A 22,658-nucleotide genomic window follows, 5' to 3' on the forward strand; every position below is an offset into this window, starting at 1 on the left:
GACATTCTAGTTAATTCCTCCTCTTCAAATCCTGTTCACATGCTGACGTTCCCAGCGAAGTTCAGAGGGTGCGCGCATTCCAAACTAGGCTCACTCTGGTCCTGATGCTGAGCTATTTGATATTCACATCGCGGTGTCCATGCGCTGCTGTCAAACCCTTCTTTCACAGCTGGCTTAGTTTGCGCATGTCGATGGATTTGATGTTACTGGATGCGACCAGAGGGGGAGCTGTTGGTTAGGCTACAGACAGCCACCGTGTCATGCAGGCAGTTCCTTCAGAGAGGAAGAAGCGAAGCAAGAGGTATGACTGGGCCCAAAATCTGTATTCTCCATTTTTTTCAGTTTTTTTCGCTCACCAAGCAGATTTTGCATGGAGATCAACGAGTGTTTCAAATTTGGTCATCAAAAAATGTAATGGCTTTATTTGCTACGTAAGGCTTATTTGATCGAATACAAGTTTCGTAATGGTTAGGATGTTAAGAGTGTACTGATATAAGTAGGACAATTGACATCCCGGAAACGTTGAGAAAAAACATTTTATATCGGAGTTATGCCTGTTGTTCACACGCTTATCTGCCCTCTCATTGGCTAGAATGGTCCCACCTGATCTTGCCTCCTCTCGACTGCCTTCCATTGTTGAAGACATTTCACATTGTTAGAGCGGCCACTTCAGTATCTGGTCAATATGGATCATCTTTGGTTCCTTCCTCATGTGTGGATGATTGAGGTCTGTGCTGCAGCTCGTTTGGTTGTTTTCTGTCGCGGCTGTGCACATAATGATATTTAGCGACATTTTTTCAGTCGTAACTGAGCATGATTTCTCATCGCAATGATGCAAATGATGTGGTGTCATTACAAAAGTTCCTTAACAAAGCTGCAAAACATCAACTAGCAGGGTTGATGCCAGGAGCTAGCAATGCTAACTAGCTAGCTGGTAACATTAGCATTTTTCACAAGTGTGTTTTATCTAATGTTACATTCGAGTTAAATATAGTGATATGGCACATAGGAAAGAAGGTAAGTACTTTATTTACGCATGTCGTTGCTGAAACATTAAACGCCAGATGTAGCTAGTTTTTACTAGTCTGTACTTGTAGCTAGTTTCTGTCCCGTTAGCCAGGCAGGCTACTGTCGCGCAACTCATTGAGCGTTAACAAACGCCAAGTTGACCGATCAATCCCGCGTGTTTTTGTGATACCTTCGCTGATGTTTAACGTTATATCGGTGAATACGTTGGATCACGTTTCGTTTTTGTAGGCTTCTGATATTAATAAATAATTTATGCTTTTTGTGAATTTTACTTTGATCTATCAGCTACTAGTTATTGAGATTAAATCATTTCAATTTAAATTGTGTAATTAGCAAAACATGTATTTATACCCTAGATGGCTTGTACTTGACATGGGCAGCAATGTGGAAGTAATGTTAAGAATGTCAACTACGTTTCAGTATTCCAGTCTAAAGTTCTTCAGAGGCTGTACCCCTTACCTCCCAAGCCTGAGAAAGAACCCAGCTCTTCACCCCCCGAGTTTGTTCTCGAAAAGTCCTCTGTGAAACAAAAAGCAGGCCTAGAGGTGGGCACTATCACTGGTAAGTAGAGTAACATATTTCATTAAATGAGTTATGCTCAATTGAATTAGAAATATTGTTCCCGGAGCTAAGCGAAGTGAGACATCACCCACTTTTTATTACTTCCAAATAAGTTGGTGTCACAGTCCGGAAATTATATAGCCTACAATACAATCACCTCCAAACCAATCGCCAAACACTTACAGTATAGCTAATGTTCTTTCTTTCTCATTTTCTCTGTGTCTCAGGAGATGAAGGGATAATACCATCCTCGACCCAGCCAGGCAGACGAATGTACACAGTCGTAGCTCCCCCTGCAGAATACAAGACAGGTGCAGAGGGATCTGTCACGCTCTCTCAGCCAGCATGCATAAATACTGTGGAAGACCCAGCTGGTAAGAGGGCTATAATCTTACATTTATGGACTGTGGTGACAGAGATGTGCCATAAAGCAGGGGATTTACTAGAAGGGGCTCTCCTCAGTTCCTCTGTCCAACTCAGTATTACCATCACTCTCTTTTATTGTCTTTTCCAGTCCAGTTGTGGGGAGATTAAAGCGGGAACAAATATTTTTATCCAAGACCTTAGTTGATAAATGTGAGATGGTTGTGTTGAGTGTACTGATGAACAAATCCCATCTGAATGCAATCTGTGCCAAATGGATCAGACCACCCACTGTCATTCACATTTAATGCTGTGTGTTCTCAAGGTCAAATGTTGTTATTATTACAGATACGTGGTGATTATCTAAAGGTATTTGGCTTATGTGAGGACTCATTGAAACCATTTTAGGCTCAACAGTTGACATTGATTCACCACAGAGCTGATCATTTTGTGATGTATGATCAGTAGACAAAGGTGCAATATGCAGAAATCACTCCGCCATTTTCTGGTTGCTAAAATTCTAATCGTCTAATTTCAGGTTGTGACAACAAGCAATGTGTAGAGAATCATTGTACCATCTAAACCTCTGAAATATATCTTTTCAATAACCAAAAATATTGTATTTTCAACTGTTTGAAGCTGGTGTACAAAACTGAAAGTAAAAGATGCAAAAACTAAATGTATGAACTGGAAGCATAGAAAAAGCGCATATAGAACATATCTACCTCTTTGACTTGCTTTCAATGAGAATGAAAGATCTATAACTCACATTTCTATAAGAATTTGTTAGTATCGTCCAAATAGTTACATATTGCAGCATTAAGATGTAATGCAGCACATTCCATGTGTTTTAGTGAATGTTTCCCTGGCATCAAAGAACTAGCTGAACAACCTGCTCTAAGCCGTCCTGACAGGATATCCACTACTAACCCAGTCCGTTTCATTCAGTCAGCATCTGCCTGCCAGAGAGGTAAAGGGGTTTAGGCTACCTGACAAACTGTTTAGATTATATTAATAGTTGACAGTAGAGAAATTAGCCTTGGGCAACACCTTCAGCAAATTTCTCATTAATTTGAAGACTTAATGTATGTTTTTCTAGAAACTCAAGAATTTATGACTTCGAAGTATACTCAATGCAGCTATATTTGCCTGTTATAATGGACTAGTCAGCCATTTAGGCCTATTAGTGCTTTCTCTTACATACTTGGTCATCAGATGGCTGGGTTCATGTATTCGCACTTTGTGACTCTGCTGATGTAAAAAAGGCTTTATAAACACATTTAGATTATTTTAGAAGTAGTACAAGTTAGCCATTAGGCCTAGTCTTGTAGCGGTACAGGTGGAATAGGGGAGTGGTTTTTAGCTTCTTTCTGCAGTCCTGAAATGGTCTGTGTGAGCAAATGTTTGTGGCTCTGTGCTACGCTTGCAGGTATCTGTTACCATGGAGAAAGCAAAGTACACCATGACAACCTCATAGTCATAAATGTTTTTATTTTTTGGTTACAAGTCCTTTAACATTTAGCTGGGCAAGGTGTCTACCTTGAATAATGTCTTAAAATACTTTCATGTAGATCAGCTGCTAGGTCTGTACACATGAAGCAGTTCTGCTCTAATTACCATCTAGGCCTAAGAAACAAATTAAGTCATCATAAATATTGCATATTTTAAAAGGCCAACTTATGGGAAAATCTGAATGCACAGTGCGCACACATGCTAAATATTTAGCAAAAACAACTAAAAAGAGGCATGGAGAGAAGCTCAGCAATACTCAAATTATGGAATAATGAATTTTAATCATAAAACATTGACACTGTAAGAGCAATGTTTACAATGATTTTAGAGAGCCTAGTTGCTCTTAGCCTACATGGCCTGGTGATTGTTGTTGGGTTCTGAATAGGGCTGTTACGGTGACAGTATTACCGCTACACCGGCGGTCACGAGTCATGACGGCAGTCAAATGCACATGACCATTTAGTCACGGTAATTAGGCTTCTCCAAGCTCTGATGCTGCTGATGGTCATTAGTAGCCTACCAAACTTGCTAACTGCCTGGTACTTGGCACTCTATTGTCCCACTAATCACTCTGAAATCAATGCAAATCTAATCAAAAATCTAATCAAACACTTCATGAGAGCTCATGTTGCACAACATTTCTATAGTCTATCGAATTGCTTTAGAGAACCGATTGATGGCCTCTATTAACCTCTCTTGGGTACGTGAGACGTTAGCGTCCCACCTCAACAGCCAGTGAAACTGCTAGGCGCCAAATTCAAATACAGAAATACTCATTATAAAAATTCAGAAAACAAAACATATTTTACATAGGTTTAAAGATGAACTTCTTGTGAATCCAACCATGGTGTCAGATTTTTAAAATGCTTTACGGCGAAAGCATACCTTACGATTATTTGAGAACATAGCCCAGCAGACAAATCATTACAAACAGTAACCAGCCAAGTAGAAGTTACACAAGTCAGAAATAGAGATAAAATTAATCCCTTACCTTTGATGATCTTCATATGGTTGCACTCAGCAGACATTAATTTACTCAATAAATGTTCCTTTTGTTCGATAAAGTCTTTTTATATCCTAAAACCTCTGTTTTGTTCGCACGTTTTCTTCAGTAATCCACAGGCTCAAACAGGCAGACAAAAAATCCAAATTGTATCTGTAAAGTTCATAGAAACATGTCAAACGATGTTTATATTCAATCTTCAGGTTGTTTTTAGCCTAAATAATCGATAATATTTCAACCGGACAATAACGTCGTCAATATAAACGGTAAACAGGAAAGGCACAATCTCGGTCGTGCGCATGAAAAAGCTCTGTGACACTTTAGGGTCCACTCATTCAGACTGCTCTTACTTCCTCATTTTTCAGAATAGAAGCCTGAAACAATTTCTAAAACTGTTGACATCTAGTGGAAGGTATAAGAACTGCAATTTGAGTCCTAAGTCAATGGATACTGTAATGGCATTGAATAGAAAACTACAAAACCAAAAAAAAAACTACTTCCCGAATGGATTTCTCAGGTTTTCGCCTGCCAAATCAGTTCTGTTATACTCACAGACACTATTTTAACAGTTTTGGAAACTTTAGAGTGTTTTCTATCCAAATCTACCAGTTATATGCATATCATATCTTCTGGGCCCGAGAAGCAGGCAGTTTCATTTGGGCATGCTTTTCATTCCAAATTCCAAATGCTGCCCCCTAACCTAGAGAAGTTAAGAGGATACCATCAGCTTTCTATAGGCAAGGATGACTATTTAATTATCAACTTTCCTAATATTAAACACATTGCTTCTCTTTACAACAGGAGTATAGCCTACCTGGCTGGCATGAAAAATAACCACTGGAAAAGCATCCTCCATTCGCTATTTAAGTGCATAGATGACATGTATTCTTTCCTGTTTTAAGAGAGATGCAAGATAATGGTCCATTCTAAATCAAAACAAATTTCACACATTATTTTGTAAATGTAAAGACCAGATTAAATCAGGAATATTTTGGGTGACAATATTAGCCTATCACTTGTGAATGATGTCCAGCTTGTGCAGTAAGGCAAGAAAGAGCACATGCCTTTTTATGTAACCCATTCAAATCATAGTAGCACACCTCATTTAGCCTAGCCCATAGGCTAATGTTTTGATAAGGTTTGTATCACAACTAAAGTGGCCAAATGGCTACTTAAAATTAAGCACATTAATCTGCCTTATAACTGGTGTTGAGCCTAACTGGCATACATAGGCTGCCTGTGAGTTTCTAGTTTGGGGAAGATCATTTTCACCATAAAAATGCACCTTTTTCTAATAAAAGCATTACATGCATAATTGCATTTGTGGCCACTTTTGATAATGGTGTTTTCCTGCTAATGGAACATTGGTGCTTTTAGCCTACTGCTGTGTGCGCATAGGCTATTTCTTCACATTATAAGCTAAGCTAATAGTTAAACATTTTAAGCTAAACATTCTAATCTGCCTCATTGCGTACATTCTTTTGGGGGATGCTAGTGGTTGTATTAATTTGGGCTCTATCGCATCCCACAACTGTCCCAGACTATGTTGGGAATATTTATTTCTCGCACAGAATAGAATAAGTCAACTTTTGTACTATAGGGATAGTAGATTGCCAGCAGCATACCACCCTGCATACCACTGCTGGCTTGCTTCTGAAGCTAAGCAGGGTTGGTCCTGGTCAGTCCCTGGATGGGAGACCAGATGCTGCTGGAAGTGGTGTTGGAGGGCCAGTAGGAGGCACTCTTTCCTCTGGTCTAAAAATAAAATATCCCAATGCCCCAGGGCAGTGATTGGGGACACTGCCCTGTGTAGGGTGCCGTCTTTCGGATGGGACGTTAAACGGGTGTCCTGACTCTCTGAGGTCATTAAAGATCCCATGGCACTTATCGTAAGACGTTAACCCCGGTGTCCTGGCTAAATTCCCAATCTGGCCCTCAAACCATCATGGTCACCTAATAATCCCCAGTTTACAATTGGCTCATTCATCCCCCTCCTCTCCCCTGTAACTATTCCCCAGGTTGTTGCTGCAAATGAGAACGTGTTCTCAGTCAACTTACCTGGTAAAATAACGGTAAAAAAACAAAAATAATAAAATAAAAAAAGATTGCCATAGGCTAGTGCTTTTGCCGTTTGTTAGGCCTACTTATCTTGTTGGCTGACAAAGTAAATGTGGACATTTCCAACATCTTCAATATGCGCCTCGGAATTGGATAAGGACACACCCAGTTGTCTTCACTTGTAGCCTGTGAGAAAGACTTGATCACGTGACGGAAAGCTATGTGATTGAGAGGTGCTTCGGAGCACGCAGGTGTCATGATGTTGCCTGCTTGGGTACTGCAAACCCCATCCCCCTCTCCCTGCCTCTCCCTTTCCTACCACAACCCATGCGGTGATCACAGAGAGATGTCGTAAATTCCTGAGAATCTCCTCATGGCCAACAGTATTATAGACAGAGGGTAAACTTTCAGGACAAAGGAATTCTCTTCCACCTCACAGAACTTGGGGTACGAACATATTTCATGTTCCTGCAAAAGTAGGAAAGATCGGTGAAGATCCCAGCTATTAACATGTCCATTTGTCCCCATGTGGGAAACTCAGGAGAGACTGTGGGACCACATTACCATACCGCTGTTTATATAATAACCTCAGATATGAGGTTTACACCTGTTTGTTGTATAAAATGAATGAGTGAGTATGATACTGTTTGTATAATTGTGTAATATGATTTTGAACTGTTTAATGAAGGAAAATACAAATCCCTGTTGTATTTGAACTAAATCCAAGGACCGCCCTGAGCCAGTTGGGTCAGAGACCATGGGACCACCCCTCTCTGCTATCTGAATAAAAGCCAACTCTAAGAAATTACCATTAGACCATGTTTCTCTCAATCACGAGAGGACAAAGGTTGCAGACCAGCTTACCTCGATAAAGAGAGGGCCAAGGTTTGAGACCAGACTGCTGAATCTTTTAACCATCCCACGTGGTTAAACTCTTAGACTATCGATACCGACAGAATAAGAACAAGTCTTTGATATTAATTACTAGTCTGCAGCTAGGAATTCGGTATCATTGGACGCGAAGAAAGACAACCGCCGAAACATCCATTCTATAACGAATGTCACTCTGAACTCTCCACAATAACTACGACAGAAGGAACTCCAACAAAACGAACTTCTCTCCAACGATCAAGACAACACACCGAGTGTAAATATATATATGTTGATTGCAATTGTTCCCGAATGAGTGAGCGTTCATGTGTAAGGATTAGCATGTCAGTTGTTATAATTATGGACTCTGTAGTGAATTCTTAGTCGAACGCCATTTTTCCCTTTGTCTAACAGCCGCCATGCCGGTTCAGCCCACTAGGGCATATTTTCTCCTATCATTTCATGTAACTATTTTAAGTTTGTTTGTTTGTTTATGCATTTCTGTGAATTAATTAGTTAGTAATAAATAAATGATTTAAGACAATTGATGTATGGATGACTCATAGTGAAGACTGGGTTCGTGCAGATAATCAACAATTTACGACGTTTGGAATGAGACTAACGTGAGGTACAGTAAATAAATCATTAATTAGAAGACTATGATCAGATATGAAAATATCTGAAAGGTTATATTGGGAAATTATAACTTTGTAATCTAATAACTTTCCCTGGTTCCCTCGAATTCATAGTTAATTAGTTACGTTATTACTCAAGTGATAGCGTAATCCCTAATTACAGGAATCTTTTATAAAAGCTATAAGTCTTCAATTTAACGATAGCAAAGACACGACACAGGGAATAAAGGAATTAACATTTCTATATTCAGCCCAAGGGCACAACTGCCACTGGCCGCTAAAGGCATGGATTTTTTGGGGTGGCATTACGGCCTCACAAAGAGGATGCCGCCGGGAAAATCGAGGCATTATCAAGTGCTTGTCAAATTGTAAATAAGAGACTGATGAAGTGTGTACAGCCCGCACACAAAAAAAGTAGAGCTCATGCCTTTCATGCAATTTTTTCCAAATCATCATTAATCGCATAATGCAGCCTTAGAATGTATTAAAAATCAAAACACATAGCCCAACATTTGTATCGCAACTAAAGCACATAAATAACTCATGTTATTTTAGATCTGTAAAATAATGGATTTATTGTGAAGGCTATATTACATGGATTTACTAGACTTAATTTTTTTTGTTGATATTCCAAAGGTGAACTTACAAGCCACTGATGCAATGTGTGGAAGCTAAATGTGTTTTATGTTAATTAACGGTCAATTACCGTGAGACCGGCAGTTATTTGCTTGACAATCACCGGCTGATGAAATTTCGGGAACGCCGCAGCCCTAGTTCTGACCTGCTGTTTTTTGTTGTTAGCATAGTTAACTCTATTACACTGTCTTTTCCAGCTACTGTCTGAGTTGTTCTGGGCCTGTTTGTTCATGTCACAAGAAATTTGTTTCAAAAAGCCAAATTCCTTCAACCCCCTCCCAAGGCCTTGCATTTATTAGAAAGTGTGAAGTAAGTGACCAAACTAGCCAAGACTGATATCTTATCAGTGGCTTAGATGTACTCAGAGAGACCGTGGATGACCTTACTATTCATCCCTCCTGCCAACATTACTATAGACCCATGTAGGGCAGATCCCATTTAGTCGATTGTTTGGTCAATAGGCTTTTAGTCGATCAAGATTTCTTTAGTCAGGGTCGCAAATTGATATTTATTTCCATGGTGCACAAGACACCTGTCTTATTCATGCTTGTCTCAGTGGACTAATCCATTGCAGGCACAGTCATCACTAGATGTGGTATACTGAAATTGTATATGATTATATTATGTAAAAATAATGGGGCAACACTAGTGTGTGTATATGCTTTCTCTCGCGTTGGATAGCAGTCACTGTCCGTGGTACTGAAACATCTTCTGTGCGCCGTTGAATTGGCTCCTTTCCCTATGTTTCTATGGACATAATAGCAAAGTTAACCAGCATATTGGTGTTGCGAACAATGCGGCGGAGACAGCAGCGGTGTGAGAAGACGAGAAAAAAATTCAAGTAGCGTTAAGTCAAAACTAACAATGCCACTCAGGAACATTCACTGTCTTCTTAGTAAGCAACTCCAGTGTAGATTTAGCCTTGTATTTTAGGTTATTGTCCTGCTGAAAGGTGAGTTTATCTTTCAGTGTCTGGTGGAAAGCAGACCCTGGGTGATGCGTAGCTCCATTATGTTTTATTTTTTTATCCTGAAAACTCCCCAGTCCTTAATCCTTAACGATTACAAGCATACCCATAACATAATGACGCTACCACTATGCTTGAAAATATGGAGTGTGGTACTAATATGTTGTGTTGGATTTACCCCTCATAACTTTTTTCAGGACAAAAAGTGAATTGCTTAGCCACATTTTTTTGCAGTATTACTTTGTTCCTTGTTGCAAATAGGATGAATGTTTTTGAATATTTTTTTTATGTACAGACTTCCTCCTTATCGTTTAGTCAATTAGGTTAGTATTGTGTAGTAAGTACAGTGTTGTTGATCCATCTTCAGTTGTCTCCTATCACAGCCATTAAACTCTGTAACTGTTTTAAAAGTCACAATTGGCTTCATAGTGAAATCCCTGAGCGGTTTCCTTCCTCTCCGACAATTGAGTTAGGAAGGACGCCTGTATCTTTGTCGTGACTGGGTGTATTGATACTAATTACACTTTGGATAGTGTAACTTCACCATGCTCAAAGGGATATTCAATTTATGCTTTTTAAATTTTTTTACCCATCTACCATCTGAGGGGCACTATGGGTGCCCCTCTTAGTGAGGCATTGGAAACCTCCCTGGTCTTTGTGGTTGAATTGTGTGTTTGAAATTCACTGCTAAACTGAGGGACCTTAAAGATAATTATGTGTGGTGTACAGAGATGAGTTAGTCATAACACTGTTGCACACAGAGTTCATATAAGTTGTGACTTGTTAAGCAAACATTTTCTCCGTGTATTTAGGTTTGCCATAACAAAGGGGTTGAATATTTGACATTTCAGCTTTTCATTTTTAATGAATTTGAACAACATAATTCCAATTTGACATTCTGGGGGTGTGTGTGTGTGTAGGCCAGAGACAATCTAAATGTAATCTGTTTTAAATTCAAGCTTTACCACTTTGTGGCAAAGTCCATGGGTGTGAATCCTTTCTGGAAGCACTGTATCAATCATTCATTTGTTCATGTCATCACACAGCATATGAGTGAGTCATTAATGCTTTGAAATGCAATCAAACATTTTTGTTTTAAAATTAATAACAAAGTGAGCTTTGAATAATTAGCCTAAACGGTAAAAAACCGCAATTCACTAATGCATGTAACTTTTTTATAGTCTTTATATGTAAAGGCGATATACACTGAGTATACCAAACATTAGGAACACCTTCCCAATATTGCGTTACACCCCCATCCCCCTTTTGCCCTCAGAACAGCCTCAATTTGTCAGGGCATGGACTCTACATGGTGTCGAAAGCGTTCCAACTGGGATGCTGGCCCATTTTGACTCCAATGCGTCCCACAGTTGTGCCAAGTTGGCTGGATGTCCTTTGGGTGGTGGACCATAATAGATACACACGGGAAACCCTGGTACCTACTATCATACCCCGTTCAAAGGAAATTAAATATTTTGTCTTGCCCATTTTACCCTCTGAATGGCACACATACGCAATCCATGTCTTAATTGTCTCAAGGCTTAAAAATCCTTATTTTAACCTGTCTCCTCCCCTTCATCTACACTGATGAAACCCCCCCCTCCCCCTTAAAAGAGTTAGATGCACTATTGTAAAGTGGTTGTTCCACTGGATATCATAAGGTGAATGCACCAATTTGTAAGTCGCTCTGGATAAGAGCGTCTGCTAAATGACTTAAATGTAAATGTAAATGATTGAAGTGACATCAATAAGGGATCATAGCTTTTACCTGGTCAGTGTATGTCATGGAAAGAGCAGGTGTTGTTTTGTATACTTTGGTGGGGTGTGTCCCTTTTTCAGGACCCTGTCTTTCAAAGATCATTCGTAAAAATCCAAATAACTTCACAGATCTTCATTGTAAAGGGTTTAAACACTGTTTCCCATGCTTGTTTAATGAACCATATACAATTAATGAACACGAACCTGTGGAACGGTCATTAAGACACTAACAGCTTACAGACTGTAGGCAGTTAAGGTCAGTTATGACAACTTAGAGGACACTAAAGAGGCCTTTCTACTGACTCTGGAAAAATACCAAAATAAAGATGCCCAGGGTCCCTACTCATCTGTGTGAATGTGCCTTAGGCATGCTGCAAGGAGGCATGAGAACTGCGGATGTGGCCAGGGCAATAAATTGCAATGTCTGTACTGTGAGGCACCGAAGACCGCGCTACGGACGGACAGCTGATCGTCCTCGGAGTGGCAGACCACGTGTAACAACACCTGCACAGGATCGGTACATCCGAACATCACACTTGCAGTACAGGTACAGGATGGCAACAACAACTGCCTGAGTTACACCAGGAACTTACAATCCCTCCATCAGTACTCAGACTGTCCGCAATAGGCTGAGAGAGGCTGGACTGAGGGCTTGTAGGCCTGTTGTAAGGCAGGTCCTCACCAGACATCACCGGCAACGTCGCCGCCTATGGGCACAAACCCACCGTCGCTGGACCAGACAGGACCGGCAAAGTGATCTTCACTGAGGAGTCGCGGTTTTGTCTCACCAAGGGTGATGGTCGGATTTGCGTTTATCGTCATTGCAGGCAATCGCAACGCTGTGCGTTACAGGGAAGACATCCTCCTCCCTCATGTGGTACCCCTCCTGCAGGCTCATCCTGACATGACCCACCAGCATGACAATGCCACCAGCTATACTGCTCGTTCTGTGCGTGATTTCCTGCAAGACAGGAATGTCCGTGTTCTACCATGGCCAGCAAAGAGCCCGGAAAAATCCCATTGAGCCCCTAAATCCCATTGAGCACGTCTGGGACCTGTTGGACCTGTTTGTCTCAGTTGTTGAATCTTGTTATGTTCATACAAATATTTACACATGTTAAGTTTGCTGAAAATAAATGCCGCTGACAGTGAGGACATTTTTATTTTTTGCTGAGTTATATAAGTTACTCCGGGATGCTGGCCTTCTAGGCAGAGTTGCAAAGAAAAAGCCATATCAGACTGGGCAATTAAAATAAAAGATTAAGATGGGCAAAAGAACACAGACACTTCTAGGCAGAGTTCCTCTGTCCAGGCCTGCATCCCGGAGTTGCCTCTTCCCTGTTGATGTTGAGACTGGGGTTTTGCGGGTACTATTTAATGAAGCTGCCAGTTGAGGACTTGTGAGGTGTCTGTTTCTCAAACTAGACATTCTAATGTACTTGTCCTTTTGCTCAGTTGTGCACCGGGGCCTACCACTCTTTCTAATCTGGTTAGTGCCAGTTTGCGCTGTTCTGTGAAGGGAGTGGTAACACAGCATTGTACAAGATCTTCAGATTCTTGGCAATTTCTCGCATGGAATAACCTTAATTTCTCTGAACAAGAATAGACTGACGAGTTTCAGAAGAAAGGTCTTTGTTTCTAGCCATTTTGAGCCTGTAATCGAACCCACATGCTGATACTGAACTAGTCTAAAGAAGGACAGTTTTATTGCTTCTTTAATTTCAGCTGTGCTAATATAATTGCAAAATAGTTTTCTAATGATCAATTAGCCTTTTAAAATGATACTTGGATTAACAATGTCTGCACTGTATTTCTGAGCAATTTGATGTTATTTTTAATGGACAAAATGTGCTTTTCTTTCAAAAACAAGGGAATTTCGAAGTGACCCCAAACTTGAACGGTAGTTTGCATGCAGTCAAGTTTGGACACCTACTCATTCAAGGGTTTTTGTTTAATTTTACTACATTGTAGAATAATAGTGACGACATCAAATCTATGAAATAACAGATATGGAATCATGCGGTAACCAAAAGTGTTAAACAAGTCAATCTATTTTGGATGCTTCAATGTAGCCACCCTTTGCCTTGACAGCTTTGCATACTCTTGGCATTCTCTCAACCAGCTTCATGAGGAATGCTTTTCCAACATTCTTGAAGATGTTCCCACAATTAGGTTGAGGTCGGGTGATTGTGGAGGCCAGGTCATCTGAGGCAGCACTCCATCACTCTCCTTGGTCAAATAGCCCTTTCATAGCCTGGAGGTGTGTTTTGGGTCATTGTCCTGTTGGAAAAACAAATGCTAGTCCCACTAAGCGCAAACCAGATGTGATGGCGTATCACTGCAGAATGCTCTGGTAGCCATGCTGGTTAAGTGTGCCTTGAATTCTGATTAAATTATTGACAGTCACCAGCAAAGCACCACACATGCAGAGATCATCTATTCACCTACTCTGCGTCTCACAGAGACATGGAGGTTGGAACCAACAATTTAATTTGGGCTCATCAGACCAAAGGACAGATTTCAACCAGTCTAATGTCCATTGCTTGTGTTTCTTGGCCGAAGCAAGTCTCTTCTTATTGGTGTCCTTTAGTAGTGGTTTATTTGCAGCAATTTGACCACAAAGGCCTGATTCACACAGTCTCCTCGTAACTGTTGATGTTTCTGTTACCTGAACTCTAAAGCATTTATTTGGGCTGCAATCTAAGGTGCAGTTAACTGTAATGAACTTATCCTCTGCTGCAGAGGTAACTCTGGGTCTTCCTTTCCTGTGACGGTCCTCATGAGAGCAATTTTCATCTTGGTGCTTGAGGGTTTTTGCAACTGCACTTGAAGAAACTTTCAAAGTTCTTAACATTTTCCGGATTGACTGACCTTCATGTCTCAAAGTAATGATGAACTGTCGTTTCTCTTTGCTTATTTGAGCTGTTCTTGCCATAATATGGACTTGATCTTTTGCCAAATAGGGCTATCTTCTGTATACCACAACTGATTGTCTCAAACGCATTAAAAGGGAAAGAAATTCCACATATTAAGGCACACCTGTTAATTGAAATGCTTTCCAGGTGACTACCTCATGAAGCTGGTTGAGAGAATGCCAAGAGTGTGCAAAGCTGTCAAGGCAAAGAGTGGCTACTTTGAAAAATCTATTTTGAATTGAATAACTTTTTTTTAGCTTACTACATGATTCCATATGTGTCTCATAGTTTTGATGTCTTCATTATTCTACAATGTAGAAAATAGTAACAAAAAAAAGAAACCCTTAAATGAGTAGGTGTGTCAACTTTTGACTGGTTGTGTGTGGACCTCATTACTTTTTCCACATTTTGTTACGTTACAGCCTTATTCTAAAATTGATTAAATACAAATCATCAATCTACACACAATACCCCATAATGACAAATCGAAAAGTTATTTTAGAAATGTTTGCTAACTTATTACAACTAAACATAAGGTATTTATTTACAAATGTATCAGTCCCATTGCTATGAGACTCAAGTGAGCTTAGGTAAATCCTGTTTCCATTGATCATCCTTGATGTTTCTACAACTTGGAGTCCACCAGTGGTAAATTGATTTGGAAAGGCACACACCTGTCTATATAAGGTCCCACTGTTGATAGTACATGTCAGAGCAGAAACCAAGCCATGAGCTCGAAGGAATTGTCCGTAGAGCTCCGAGACAGGATTGTGTCGAGGCACAGATCTGGGGAAGGGTACATCAAATGATGCAACATTGAAGATCCCCAAGAACACAGTGGCCTCCATTCTTAAATGGAAGAAGTTTGGAACCACCAGGACTCTTCCTAGAGCTGGCTGCCCGGCCAAACTGGGCAATTGGAGAAGGGCCTTGGTCAGGGGGAGTGACCAAGAACCCGATGGTCACTCTGACAGAGCTCCAGAGTTCCTCTGTGGAGAAGGGAGAACCTTCCAGAAGGACAACCATCTTAGATATTACTGCGCTGTTGGAGCTAGAGACAAGCATTTCACTACACCCGCAATAACATCTGCTAAACGCATGTATGTGACCAATAAAATCTTTGTAAAAGGCATATAACAGCCCACTTGGAGTTTGCCAAAAGGCACCTAAAGACTCTCAGACCATGATGAAACCAAGATTGAAGACTTTGAGCTGAATGCCAAGTATCATGTCTGGAGGAAACCTGGCACCATCACTACTGTGAAGTGTGGTGGTGGCAGCATCATGCTGTGTTTTTTTTTCAGCGGCAGGGACTGGAAGACTAGACAGGATCGAGGCAAAGCTGAACGGCGCGAAGTACAGAGCTAATGAAAAACCTGTTCCAACAGGACAATGACCCTAAGCACACAGCCAAGACGACGCAGCAGTGGCTTCGGGACAAGTCGTCGAATGTCCTTGAGTGGCCCAGCCAGAGCCCGGACTTGAACTCTATCAAACATCTCTGGAGAGACCTGAAAATAGCTGTGTAGCAATGCTCCCCATCCAACCTGACAGAGCTTGAGAGGATCTGCAGAGAAGAATTGGGGGGGGTGTATATATTTCATTAGAACAGACACTCTGGTACACTTCATTTATTTAGTGTTTACATTTTGTTCCAAATAGTCAGAAAAAATATTGTCATTGTCATCACACTACTCCCACAACGTTTGTTCCTATACCCTCCTTTTTCTGGATCTCCAATAGTTTCCACAACTAAGTCAAATGTCTTCCACACATCTGACTTTCCGTTCTGAGCAACCAGTAAACATTCTCCAGGTTAGAGTTTATTTTTCACCACCTCCGCATCCAGTTTGCTGTCACGCGTTAGTGTTCGGAGTTTGATATAATCAATTTATTGATGTGATTGATAGGCTATAGATCAGGCCCTATTGGTCACGTGCATGAGATGCTTACATGTTTCACGTAAAGAGAGCAATGATTGAGGAAATAGGCAATGTTTTTCCTAAACAAATCAGGGATTTCGGTAACCACTTTTGTCAGTGAAACAAGTAAGAAACGAAATAGCTGATATGTTGCAAGCTTCAGCACGGACAGTGCGAAGAAACACTTGCAGTGCTCTGGTGCCTTTTTCGCTGCAGCAGGGAGAAGAGTAAGACAATGTTCACCAGTCACAGGCATTCCCTGTAATTTTGTTTTTAACACAGCATGGCCATCAGGCTCCTTCTTGAGTCATTTGTGTCTTAATTATTTAGTCAAACAGTGCTTGTGAAGCATCAGACAAGCTCAGTGCATATAGTGGATTTTATTCAAACACAAGGTAAATGAGAGGCAAGGTAGATAATGCTGGATAAAGCTAGATAGAGCTAGATAAATCCAGAATAAGAATAGTTGTTGAACATGGCTAAAGCCATCAGTCTTGCGTGTTTTCATGGTTATCACTCACTCTTAAATTTGTCACGGTCCCGATACCAGCATTAGTTATCCTGCTGCAGAGCTTTTTGATGTCGGGATGCGAGCGCATCACTCTAAGGACATTTGATGGTAAACAGAAAATGGCTCTGTGGTTTGATCCCTGACCACTAGAGTACATGACCACTAGAGGGAACACTGACTCACATTCATTTGACTGCAGTTTACCCGTTGAACAGTCTAAGTCATGATAAAATGGACTGTGTGCATGTCCATCCTCATTCTACAGGACATCCTGTTTCTTTGAGAGACTATTGAGCTGGACCTTGCTGAATCACATTTGCTGCATTATGCACCTTTTATCAAGCCATGTCCGCTTTGCCCCACATCTGTTGCAGCATTCACTTATTGCCACCAACAGTAAATCGCTTCCTACATGCTTATTATGATTCGTTTTATGGAAATGCTGTGAATAATCATCACCGGCTGTTTATTTGTGCTGTTTACAATTTCGATCTCCTTTCACAGCTGAGAATTGATACTTAACACAACCTTTTTTTAAAGATTCTTATTGTCGCACTCTTTGCACAGCTGGCCATATGGTGGCAGTTTCTCTTTCAGACCAAAAAGCTCTTGAAACTGCTTCAAGTCTAGAGAAAGAGAGTGGTGTGTGTGCGCATGCATGCTCTGCAGTAGGGGGTACTGGAGTGTATAGACTGGTTGGGTTGCTCAATCCCAGACAGCCTCTCCACCCACCAGTTACTCTGGGGAACAGCCGCCACACTCTGTGTGGGCAGGGGCCCAGCTTTACCACAGGGGAAGGTGATGCAGTCAGCTTTTGACTTCAGTGCTATCCGAGCCCCAGACAGGCATCAATCCAAGGGGTGCTGCTTGGCTGAATAAACTTTCTGCTACCAAATAAACAAAGTCTTATGTCAAAGGTGGGATAGACATGGTGTTGAAGGTGGCTGATTCCAAGTGCTATGAAATGGATATTAGTTATGAATATGGATCACAGGGACTGACGCACCACAGCCAAATGAATGCTAGATTAGTTAACAAGCTCTCACTTTTTCTTCTTCCCTTCAGATGAGAACACTCATGAGTCTGAAGGAGAGGGAGAAAGACAACGACTGAGGAGAAAAAGAAGAAAGAGGAAGGGAACAACAGCTCCAGGAGGAGGGACAGTCGCGGGACAGGCTACAGACTCCAACCCTGGGGATCCAACCATGGCTCCGACCCCCACGGAGAAGGAAGGAGAGCGGCTCAGCAAGAACAAGAGGAGGAAGCTAAAGAAGAAACGCCACAAAGAAAAGCTCCTGTCTCTGGGTCTGATGCCCCGCGCTGCAGCTCTGGAGTTCACCTACCAGAGAGAGGGGAATGGGCAGGAGGATGAGGATGAAGAGATGAAGCAGAGAAGAGCAGCTGAAGTGATGGACTTCCTAAGGACCACACAGGAGATCTACGTGTCTGATCGTGAGTATCAACCCAGATACGGTCACACACAGCCTAGGCCAGAGCTCTCCAACCCTGTTCCTGGAGATCTACCCTCCTGTAGGTTTTCAATCCAACCCCAGTTGTAACGAACCTGATTCAGCTTATCAACCATCTAATTATTAGAATCCGGTGCGCTAGATTGGGTTGGACTGGAAACCTACAGGACAGTAGTCTCCAGGAATAGGGTTAGTCTGGCTCAGTCTTCCTAAGAGCTGGCCAAATGTAGTGCACTATATAGGGAAAGGGGGGTTTTGCCCATGCTCTTCAAGTGCTGAAGCATAGTTTATTTTATAGCCTTCATATTGGCAGAAAATAAATAATTTGAGGAGCAGTGTGCAGAGCACAACCCAAAAAATGGTCCCAACTTGAGGACCATGGGAGATTTTAAGGTCTGAGGTGTTTAGGTTACTTCCTAATGTACAGGCTCTGTCGTCTGGTCTGGCATAATCCCTCCCTGACTTGCCTCTGGAAGAAATTCTCCTGTCCTTTATTATGTACCTCAGTCTCAACATAGACCTGACGATTGTTAAGGTATTAGACATTTTGCTGCTGTCATATGATTGAATTACCAACATCCTGCTTAGCACATTCCCATTCAGTAATGGATATTTGAAAGGTTGGTGGAGTAATAGCATCTCCTCTTTCCTCACACTCTCCAGGCTCATTGCCTGCAGGCAGGCTCCATGTGTCCTCAGTGGTAGTGGAGGGCCTTCTGACCAGTCTGTCCAATGGAACATTCCCCCCTCCTGTTTTGGCCCAACTCCACAGCCTCAAGTCCCTGGTGCAGCAACAGGACACTGAGAGGCTTGCCAAGGCTCTGCAAGAGCTCCAGAACAGCTCTACCATGTCTCCTAGTGAGTAGTCTTATCTGGTTTTGCCTTAACTATTCTTGTCTGAGCTCACCTGTCCATACTAGAGGTTGACCGATTTAATTAGGGACGATTTCAAGTTTTCATAACAATCTGTAATTGGCCTTTTTGGATGCTGATTACATTGCAATCCACGAGGAGACTGCGTGGCAGGCTGACCACCTGTTACACGAATGCAGCATCAAAATGACCTTGTGGCTGCAAGGGAGCCAAGGTAAGTTGCTAGCTAGCATTAAACTTATCTTATAAAAAACAATCAATCTTCACATAAACACTAGATAACTACACATGGTTGATGATATTACTAGGTTAACTAGCTTGTCCTGCATTGCGTATAATCAATGCGGTGCCTGTTAATTTATCATCGAATCACCGCCTACTTCACCAAACGGGTGATTTAACAAAAGCGCATTTGTTGCACAAATGTACCTAACCATAAACATCAATGCCTTTCTTAAAATCGATACACAGAAGTGTTTTTTTAAATGTATTATTATTTATTTTTTTAGCTGCTAATTCATGTTCAGGCAATATTAACTAGGGAAATTGTCACTTCACTTGCGTTCTGTGCACGCAGAGTCAGGGTATATGCAGCAGTTTGGGCCGCCTGGCTCGTTGCGAACGGTTCCGTATTTCACTGAAAGAATAAACGTTTTCTTTTCTAAATTATATTTTCCAGATTTGACCATTTTAATGACCAAAGGCTCGTATTTGTGTGTTGATTATAATTAAGTCTATGATTTGATAGAGCTGTCTGACTGAGCGGTGGTAGGCAGCAGCAGGCTTGTAAGTGTTCATTCAAAAGCACTTTACTGCAGCTCTTAGCAATGCTTGATGCACAGCTCTGTTTATGACTTCAAGCTTATTGACTCCCGGGATTAGGCTGGTAATACTAAAGTCCCTAATACTAAAGTTCCTATAAGAACATCCAATAGTCAAAGGTATATGAAATACCAATGGTATAGAGAGAAATAGTCGACGCGTCATAATTCCTATAATAACTACAACCTAAAATTTCTTAACTGGGAATATTGAAGACTCATGTTAAGGAACCACCAGCTTTCATATGTTCTGAGCAAAGAACTTAAACGTTAGCTTTGTTACATGGCACATATTGCACTTCTCCAACACTGTTTTTGCATTATTTAAACCAAGTTGAGCATGTTTCATTATTTATTTGAGACTAAATAGATTTTATTTATGTATTATATTAAGTTAAAATAAGTGTTCATTGTTCAATCAGTATTGTTGTAATTGTCATTATATAAATAAATAAAAATCGGCCAATTTTTATCAGTATCGACCTTTTTTGGTCCTCCAATCGGTATCGGCGTTAAAATCATAATCGGTCGACCTCTAGTCCATACTACCAGTCGCCTAATCATACCTGCCCTCGTCTGGCCATATTAGCATGCCTTACCTATACATGCATGCTCTCCCCTATCCAAACACAAACCAGTTTGACAGTCCCCACTATCTCCTGCCACCGGGTGTTTTACTCAAGAGCTGCCAGGAGAGCAGACTTTGTACAGGTCTGAAAATTGTGAATGAGATGGTCTCGTGTGTGTTTTGGGCCAGTTCAAATCTAACTGATAAGATCAGTGATGACCTGGTTGGCCCCAGTGCAGAGTATACTACTGCAGTGTGTTATACGACTGTCCTGTCCAGGGGATTCAGGGCACGGCTGAGCAGGTGGTCATAGTGATGATCAACTCTGAAGAGGAAAACAAACTCCAGTCCAGACCTGTGATCAGTTCCCATAGTGGACTCTCTATAGACCAGGGATCATCAACTAGATTCAGGAAGCGGGACGATTTTTCGTAATTTTTTTTCTCGGGTGGCTGGTCGTGGGATCAGAACATAATTTGTAGACTGCAAATTGACTGCATGAAGATATATATTTGACTAGAACATAATAATTTCAAAACTTGCTTACATTTGTATATGATCACGTGTTTGTGTGTGAATACTTTGGAACAGATGTCCAAAATGAAAGTCACTTGGAGCTGATTTCCTGGTGTTTTTACAGACTTATGTCGAACAATAAAAATGTAACACTTGGGTGGTCAAATAATACCACCCGTGGGCCACCAGTTGGGGAACCCTACTATAGACTCACTATAAACTAAAACCACACAGCTTATTCCTGCTGGTCCCTCCACCTGCTCCTCAGATGTGGACAAGCTTTGTGGATTCCACCAAAACGTAATTAGTCATTAAAGGTCAAATGCTGCCGCTTTCATCTTAATATCAAATCATTTCTGGGTAACCATTATGTACCTTATTGTGATGGTTATGAATTAGTGTCAGAAATAATTTCTTAGCAAAGAGCAGTTCACGCAAGAATTTTACTTGGACTGTCTGGGAGTGATCTGAGTGGGAGGGGAAATCTGAAAACTAGCTGTTATTGGCAGAGAGGTTTGGAACTCTTTGTTATTGGTCTATTAACTAATTTACTGCCTGGTGATGTCCCCACGCAGGCCAAAACTCCATCCTACAAAAAAAGACTGAAATTTAAGGTGTTCTCAAACAGCGCTTTCACTAAAAGTGCATTTATCATAATTTTCACAGTATTATTCCAACCTCGTATTGTGGAAATGTATATAAATCACATTTTTGCCTGCACTGAGCCTTTAAAGAGCAAATAAAGTAGTCTAATATCCATCCAGTCTGTTAACTAATCTATTCCCACCTGTTCTCTTTTGCTGAAGGCAAATGTCCATTAAACGGAATGTAAAACAATGGGGTAAAATAACTTACTGTTTTAAGGATATTTATATAGCTAAACAAATGGAATTGGCCACCAGTGGAATAAAGCCAGCTGTTTCTGTCCAGCCATGCTTGAGCCCAGTAAGCCTGCTGTTTCTGTCCAGCCATGCTTGAGCCCAGTAAGCCAGCTGTTTCTGTCCAGCCATGCTTTGAGCCCAGTAAGCCTGCTGTTTCTGTCCAGCCATGCTTGAGCCCAGTAAGCCAGCTGTTTCTGTCCAGCCATGCTTGAGCCCAGTAAGCCAGCTGTTTCTGTCCAGCCATGCTTGAGCCCAGTAAGCCAGCTGTTTCTGTCCAGCCATGCTTGAGCCCAGTAAGCCTGCTGTTTCTGTCCAGCCATGCTTGAGCCCAGTAAGCCTGCTGTTTCTGTCCAGCCATGCTTGAGCCCAGTAAGCCTGCTGTTTCTGTCCAGCCATGCTTGAGCCCAGTAAGCCTGCTGTTTCTGTCCAGCCATGCTTGAGCCCAGTAAGCCTGCTGTTTCTGTCCAGCCATGCTTGAGCCCAGTAAGCCAGCTGTTTCTGTCCAGCCATGCTTGAGCCCAGTAAGCCAGCTGTTTCTGTCCAGCCATGCTTGAGCCCAGTAAGCCTGCTGTTTCTGTCCAGCCATGCTTGAGCCCAGTAAGCCTGCTGTTTCTGTCCAGCCATGCTTGAGCCCAGTAAGCCAGCTGTTTCTGTCCAGCCATGCTTGAGCCCAGTAAGCCTGCTGTTTCTGTCCAGCCATGCTTGAGCCCAGTAAGCCTGCTGTTTCTGTCCAGCCATGCTTGAGCCCAGTAAGCCTGCTGTTTCTGTCCAGCCATGCTTGAGCCCAGTA

At 41.5% G+C, this 22,658-nt stretch overlaps 1 protein-coding gene across 3 annotated transcripts in view; it reads left to right on the forward strand.

Annotated features, from left to right (window-relative positions):
• The first annotated feature begins 660 nt into the window (after nt 1-660).
• Nucleotides 661-22,658, forward strand: part of erich1 (glutamate rich 1) — a 28,639-nt gene continuing 6,641 nt past the window's right edge. Inside the window, exons 1-5 of one of the 3 annotated variants that reach the window (XM_071366376.1) lie at nt 661-1,017; nt 1,450-1,590; nt 1,818-1,964; nt 17,806-18,192; nt 18,873-19,067. In XM_071366376.1, the coding sequence (XP_071222477.1) occupies nt 999-1,017; nt 1,450-1,590; nt 1,818-1,964; nt 17,806-18,192; nt 18,873-19,067 (889 nt within the window). In that variant the 5' untranslated portion in view covers nt 661-998. The remainder of the gene's footprint in view (nt 1,018-1,449; nt 1,591-1,817; nt 1,965-17,805; nt 18,193-18,872; nt 19,068-22,658) is intronic. The other 2 variants (XM_071366377.1, XM_071366378.1) reach the window with 2 other exon arrangements.

This window comes from Salvelinus alpinus, chromosome 25 (genome assembly GCF_045679555.1).
Source record: "Salvelinus alpinus chromosome 25, SLU_Salpinus.1, whole genome shotgun sequence".
Lineage (NCBI taxonomy): Eukaryota > Metazoa > Chordata > Actinopteri > Salmoniformes > Salmonidae > Salvelinus > Salvelinus alpinus.